At 39.9% G+C, this 7,177-nt stretch overlaps 2 protein-coding genes across 3 annotated transcripts in view; one reads left to right on the top strand and one right to left on the bottom strand.

Moving 5' to 3' along the window:
• LOC104760142 (protein transport protein SEC16B homolog) overlaps positions 1-792 on the top strand; it is a 7,750-nt gene extending 6,958 nt beyond the window's left edge. The window contains exons 14-15 of one of the 2 annotated variants that reach the window (XM_010483013.1): positions 83-107; positions 264-792. In XM_010483013.1, the coding sequence (XP_010481315.1) occupies positions 83-107; positions 264-499 (261 nt within the window). In that variant the 3' untranslated portion in view covers positions 500-792. Of the gene's footprint in view, positions 1-48 lie in introns of both variants that reach the window. The other variant, XM_010483012.1, reaches the window with a different exon arrangement.
• Positions 2,185-3,947, bottom strand: LOC104760141 (probable pectinesterase 68). Its single transcript, XM_010483011.2, has 5 exons — positions 3,562-3,947; positions 3,271-3,460; positions 2,959-3,165; positions 2,594-2,832; positions 2,185-2,508 (listed from the first exon to the last, which is right to left on the bottom strand). The coding sequence occupies exons 1-5, from the start codon at positions 3,855-3,857 to the stop codon at positions 2,352-2,354; spliced, it is 1,089 nt and encodes a 362-aa protein (XP_010481313.1). The 5' UTR covers positions 3,858-3,947; the 3' UTR covers positions 2,185-2,351.

The raw sequence follows: 7,177 nt of genomic DNA, 5'->3' as shown, positions 1-7,177 counted from the left end.
GATAATACGCATGCTTAGAGTTAATCATTTTCCTCTCTTTTTGTGCAGATATGTTGACACCTTCAATCAAGGCCGTGGAAACTCTCAGACCATGTTTCAGTCACCTTCCGTACAAACTGCAAAACCACCAATCCCCGCAAAAGCAAAATTCTTTGTTCCAGCAGCACCTGCATCGTTTTCAAACGACCAGGTGATGGACGCGGCTGCTGTTGAAGCCAGACAGGAGGACAACTCGGCAGATGAAGTAGTAGCCTCCTCAAGGGCTCCACCACCAATGATGATGCAGAGACATCCAAGTATGGATAACATCCAAAGAAATGGATTGGGAATAAGTGTCAACGGGGATCATCAGCCTCCGGCTTCCAGAAGAACAGCCTCATGGAGTGGAAACTTCAACACTTCGTTTACGCCTCCGACTAGTCCATCAACCTTCAAACCAGTCCTACTCAACGGTAGCAGCAGCAGCTTAGGAGAGGAGCTTCAGGAAGTGGAACTCTAAGTCACGACTCTAAGTCACGACTCAGCAGTTTTTGGTCACTGTCAGAGGTAGGAAAATTGTCTCACAGAAACCAATCCATGAGGGAAACATGGAGCTTGGAATTTACGCCGCCTTCGTCTTCTTCAGGGGCAGGCAATATATATAATGGTAGTTTGTACTTTGTATAGATGATTCTTTGCTTCATTTGGGTTTTGAGAATGGAACCAAAAGTTGTCTTCGGGAGAGTTGCAAAACTGTACCTTTTTGTTTTTCTCAATATATAATAAGGTCAAATCTGACCAATTTTTCATGTATCGCTTTCTCTCTTATTCATTATTTTTTTTCTATGTCAGCACAATGTTACACATCCTTGTATTAGTCTCTGCATGTTTTAGTACGAAACTGTTGAACTTTCCAGCCAGTAATGTCTAGATTTGCATGCAATACTTCCTGATTTGCTAAATCATTTTGCAATATCTTAACTTCAGTGAATATAGCAAGCCTCGTTTTTGTGAAACTTCAAGAGAAGCCATCCTTTGCTCTGCTTTCTCCTGGTCTAATTTTCTCTATCAATTACCTCTCAGTTTCGAGCTATATAGCTCATTGAGGGACTTTTTGATAAAGAAGTTGCTAGTTCCTCAAGTACTTAACAGCTACTGGAATTGATACCAGCAGAGAATCCGATTAAGAGAAGAGATTCTCAGGTTACGATGAACAGATTACGATTGGGGATTCAGAATTTCAGATACAAGATTGTATAAATCAACTTCCCTAGGTAAAATACAGACGAGTTATTTGCTCCTATTGTCCTAGTACTTAATCAAGATTGTGTATAAATTAGCTTTTTTTTTTTTGGCAGCACACGAAACCTTAATTGAAAAATGTATACAAATGAAGAAGATGCAATTCTGCTCTGTATCACAAGGTATAAATAAATCGGGAAAAGAATAAAAACAATAAACGAATATAATTAAGCTAGGAGTAGAAGCAAAACGAAGTTTGAACTTTGAACTTTGAAGTTTTGGTTAGGCATCTCGTGGAGCGATCCAATGTCTCCCATTAACGAAGCTCTTAGCAATAAACGGATGGGCCGAGTCATAGTCCAACGCTCTGGCCCATGAGACGCCTCTCGTCGCTGCTGCTCCTGGCCCGTAGCAATTGTACACTCCAAAAAATGCCGTCCTAATATTTCAGCCATTTATTAATTTCTTCCTATTAACGNACGAAACTGTTGAACTTTCCAGCCAGTAATGTCTAGATTTGCATGCAATTCTTCCTGATTGGCTAAATCATTTTGCAATATCTCTTAACTTCAGTGAATATAGCAAGCCTTGTTTTTGTGAAACTTCAAGAGTAGCCATCCTTTGCTCTGCTTTCTCCTGGTCTAATTTTATCTATCAATTACCTCTCAGTTTCGAGCTATATATATATAGCTCATTGAGGGACTTTTTGATAAAGAAGTTGCTAGTTCCTCAAGTACTTAACAGCTACTGGAATTGATGATCACCAGCAGAGAATCCGATTAAGAGTAGAGATTCTCAAGTCACGATGAACAGATTACGATTGGGGATTCAGAATTTCAGATACAAGATTGTATAAATCAACTTCCCTGGGTAAAATACAGACGAGTTATTAGCTCCTATTGTCCTATTACTTAATCAAGATTGTGTATAAATTAACTTTTTTTTTTTTGGCAGCACACGAAAAACATTAATTGAAATTGTATACAAATGAAGAAGATGCAATTATGCTCTGTATCACAAGGTATAAAATAAATCGGGAAAAGAATAAAAACAATAAACGAATGATATAATATAACTAAGCTAGGAGTAGAAGCAAAACGTAGTTTGAACTTTGAACTTTGAACTTTTGGTTAGGCATCTCGTGGAGCGATCCAATGTCTCCCATTAACGAAGCTCTTAGCAATAAACGGATGGGCCGAGTCATAGTCCAACGCTCTGGCCCATGAGACGCCTCTCGTCGCTGCTGCTCCTGGCCCGTAGCAATTGTACACTCCAAAAAATGCCGTCCTAATATTTCAGCCATTTATTAATTTCTTCCTATTAACGTCTCAAATCATACATTTATTAGCACTGTAAAATAATAGTTACGTACTTGCTTTTGTTGGATTTGTGGTCCCAATCGTCCCAGCCACCATGAGCGACGAGAGCATCGAAGTAGGTGTAGGCGTAGACGATACGTGAGTATTGGCCCATGGCACGGCCTACGTACAACGGACCCGTACCCGTTACCCGACAACCCACGAACGCGAAACCCGTTTTCTCCTCCGGGCATGTCCTCCCGTGCGCTGCTATCGATCCGAATCTTGACGCTATCGAATGCAACTCACAATCCTTCACCAACAAGCAACAACACATATATTATTTAATGTGTAATCATTTTCTGTATAAGACATATATATGCATTTATATTACAAGTCCCCATATATTAGTCTGTTTTTGGTAATTAGGAGTCCTTACTTTATACATGGAGCGGCCGTTACCGAAAATAAAGTCGATAGAGCCTTCAATGTAACACTCCTTGAAGTAGTGACGGCCAGCATCGTCGCATAATGTGTCTTGCGCACCGTAGAACCCACAGCCGGAAAAGAAAGCTTTATCCCCGGAGATTCTAAAAGCTACCGCTTGCCACCCTTGCATCCCCGGCAATGGAGCCGGCGCAGTATTCTTCACATATCAAAAAAAATATATAACAAATAAAAATAAAGACTCACATTTTTTTTAATGAAAGTTTTATTAAAATTAATTGCTTTAGAAATATATATCGAGTACCGTGAAGCTAATGTTTCTAGCGGAGAAATAATTAGCGTAGACGGTGACGGAAGCAGTTTGATAGGTACGTAACTGTTGACCGTCAGGGCCACGGTCCGACGCACGGTCGTGCCACTCTATAACCGTCACGTCCCGACCCGCTCCTTTGAACGTTATGTACGGCTTTGTCGCTGGAACCACCACTTTCTCTCTGCACACATGAAAAATGTATTAAGGTTGCATGTGAGCATTATATTTACACTCAGAAAAAAAAATTAAAAAATTAGCTAATTAAGGTTTATATATATATACCGGTAATATCCGGGAGCAATCTTGATAACGATACTCATGTTATTGTTCTTTGGTATGGAATCAACGGCGTCTTGGACGGAACGAAACTGAGCATGGCCGGTAAGTGAGACGGTGATGACTTTGTGACCTGAAGGACCCACCCATTTCCGGTGGTGATGGTGTTGAATCTGTTGGTCTTCGGAGGAGTTTGAGCAAGCTGCAATCAATGAAAAACGAAAACATAAGCAGTTGAATAATAATAGTAAGAGAGAAATAGAAAAAAGATAATTAAGACGGGAATTAGTAAGTTGCGCCATTGGAGGGGAAGTGTGGAGAAAGGAAACGGTCGATCGGGAGTAATTGTAAATTACGATGTAAGAAGATCGATGGTTTTATATATGTGTACTTGTTATGAAGTGGTCCTTTTTGTACGTATCAGTCGCAACGGTTATATTTTTGTGGTGGAGTGAAGGCAAGAAAGGCAAATTAAAAGACAGACACCAATAAATCTATTATCTATATGTTTTTTTGTCTTCATATGTATTACTTTATTGTTTTAAAACCAAGAAACAGAGTCCTTATTTCTCTGTCTTATTTCTATGTTTAAAAAAAAAAAAAAAGTAGACTGCCTATTAACGTGTTAGGTCGTCGTTATTTTTTTTTCTGTTTGGAATGACGTGTTTGGCTAATTATTTCAGGTCTTGAGTTTAGGGTTTGTCTTTATTTCAGATTCGACCAATGGAATAGCTTTATTGTTAATAATAAAAATAATATAGGAGCCCATGATTTACTATTTGACTGTGAATACTTGTTATTTTTCGTAGTCTATAGCTGTAGTTATATAGTATTGTATATTGGGATGCCCATAATCATGATAAGATTATTGGAAGCATGCTCTCAGTTAAGCACACTAAATGTAGCATGAGGAACCCTCTCTCTCTCTCTCTCGTTTGTATTTTATTTCTATATATATTGCACAGTACACATACACTCAAAGTCTCAAACCATACACAATTTGGATGTAATTAAATGGGAGAATATGGACAATAAAACGGGAAAAAAACGAAATTGAAACGAGAAAGGAAAATGTGATTATAAGTGGGAAAGAAGATGGAAATGGGTGAAAATAATAGAGAGAGAGAGGCTAGGACGTGAATTTATGATAGTGCGGACACAGTGCAATGCTACTTCTTAAGCATCACGTGAACCTCAATTTGGTCCCACTTCTTTCGAAAAGTAGCACTCACTCATCATCATCATCATCATTCGTCAATATATCCACAACCTAGCAACCTATATATAATTTATGAACGTTGGAGATTGTTCCAAAACTTTTTTGTTAAATCCGAATGGGACCATATAATTCTTTGATATCTGATCCATAAAATTTACAAAGCAATCGAATGCTAAAACATAATATACAAAGCAATCGAATGCTAAAACATAACATACATTCAGAACAAACCAAATCATAGTTTGTTTCATTTTAGAACTACGTACCTCCGAAGAGTTTTTCTTACAAGGGGTTCAAATTTTGTTTGTTTCTTTTTTTTTTTTTTTGTAAATTGTAAGAATTTTTCTGGTTTTATCACTACTTTATATTTAATCATAAAACCCCGCTTACCCAAAAGATATATTTATCAACTGTCATATAACAAATATAATTAGAGATACCCAAAAAAGTCTTGAAAGTGTGTAAAAATAAGTTTGAATAGTTTAGCTATAAGATACCACATACCAACTACTCAGTACACATATGGAGAACTCCTGGTTCCCTAATGGTCGTGCTTCCGCCCTGAACCCATCGAGTCACACTGCTGGTGAGAATCAAACCCCACCCCCTGATCCGCCTGACCCAGCCTCTTCCTCCTCTCTGTCCCATTTTCCTCCCCTTTCCTCTCAAAATCCCAGAAAACCAAAACTCGCACAACAAACTGCTCGCTCTCTAGAGCCTGTTGTTAAGAGTTCTATTCCCTCTAACCCTCCTAATATTGATGTCGAGATGCATCTGGTTGAATCCCCTACTGCAAACCCACCAAAATCTGTACTTCGTAACCCTAGATCTGGGATTACTCTTCCTGAGAAAATCACTATTCCAGCAAATTACACTGTGTTAACTCCTAAATCTACTTCTCCCCTCCTCACTAACAAAGCTTCTGCCTCACTATCCCAAACCACCAAGTCAAAGCCGCTCACTACTCCCATTGTGTTGCCCAGTACTGTGCAATGTGCTCCTGTTTCAGGACCTCAACCCACAATTATTTTGCCACAAGCTCAACCATTGCCACTGCCTCAAGTGCCACAAGTTAACCTGGCTCACTCGCAACCTCCTCAATCATTGCCATTAGCGGGTAAAACTTTGGTGGAAAAACTAAGAAAGTCTGTGGATAGGTCGTTAAAGAGGCTTGCTCTCGTCACAGTTACTGAAACTGGTCGACCTAGAGTTCACATCCCTGACCAAGTCTTCAATCGAGGGGCTGAGCTTCATAAGGATTTCATCATATGTTTTTTCAAAGGCAGGCCGCCTAATTACCACCAAGTTCAGAGTGTCCTGAACCATATGTGGGATAAGGGTCAACGGTTAGAGATTCATATGAACCATCTGAGTAGATCAATGTTAGTCAGGATTCCGAATGAATTCATTAGGCAAAAAGTACTAGAGAAATGCATCTGGTATGTAGGAGACTCAATGTTTCATACAATACCTTGGTCCTCCAATTACTCTTCGGAAGCTCCTGCACTTGAATCTATCCCCATCTGGATCCATATGTTTGACATACCTTTGGATCTTCGAACGACTGAAGGCATCAGTTTGATCTCTGGTCTTGTAGGGGAGCCAAAGGAAACATATGATTATACTATCAATATTGTGAGTTTGAAGATATCTCATGCTAAAGTGGTTGTTGACCTTACCAAACCCCTCCCGAGTGTAGTGGAATATACTCGTGATAATGGTCAACTCGTGGAAATTGAGGTTGCGTATCCATGGCTATCTCCATCGTGTTCTCATTGCCATGAGCTTGGACATATTGCCAGGAACTGTCTTCTTCTTCCCCCTCCGCATGAACAACCATCAGCAGCAGCCCCCCCTCGCAAAAAGAAAAGTCAGGAATCAGTGAAAACAATTTATAAAGAGAAAGATAAGGCGCCTTCTTCTGATTCTGTCTCGCCTACTCCCTCCATTACAACCATCACAACCACACCACTACAAAACCTTGACCAAGAATCAGTAACTCTTGAAAACCCTTTCTCCGTCCTCAACATTATATCATCTGTTCCTTCAACTCATCCAAACCCTACTTCAAATCCAAATCCTGTATCAAAGCCTACCCCTTTCACCACTTCTTCATCTCATCAAATCCCTAAGTCTTCTACCACCCATAAACCATCACCTTCCCCACCTACTACCTTAAAGGACCACTCAAGACCTTATATCTTAAGCCTTCCTGCAGCTATCACCCCCTCAGGTCAACCTTATCCCTAACCTCTGACCCCTGAAAAAACCTTTCCATCCTCACTAAAGCGTTCCCAATCTCATCCCTCTCTTCATTCTCCACCCCTTTTGTTAACTGTAGAAAGTCCCTCACTGTTTGTCCCAAATAGTTCTCCTCCCTTAGAGCGAGAACCCCCCCCCCCC

Source organism: Camelina sativa, chromosome 18 (genome assembly GCF_000633955.1).
Source record: "Camelina sativa cultivar DH55 chromosome 18, Cs, whole genome shotgun sequence".
Lineage (NCBI taxonomy): Eukaryota > Viridiplantae > Streptophyta > Magnoliopsida > Brassicales > Brassicaceae > Camelina > Camelina sativa.
This window is presented reverse-complemented; position numbering and strand designations above follow the sequence as displayed.

Coding starts and splice junctions, on each gene's coding strand:
- LOC104760141 (XM_010483011.2), bottom strand. CDS start 3,857: ATGGCGCAACTTACTAATTCCCGTCTTAATTATCTTTTTTCTATTTCT. Junction 2,833..2,958: donor ACGGCCGCTCCATGTATAAA/GTAAGGACTCCT, acceptor TTGTTGGTGAAG/GATTGTGAGTTGCATTCGAT. Junction 2,509..2,593: donor CACAAATCCAACAAAAGCAA/GTACGTAACTAT, acceptor CTGAAATATTAG/GACGGCATTTTTTGGAGTGT.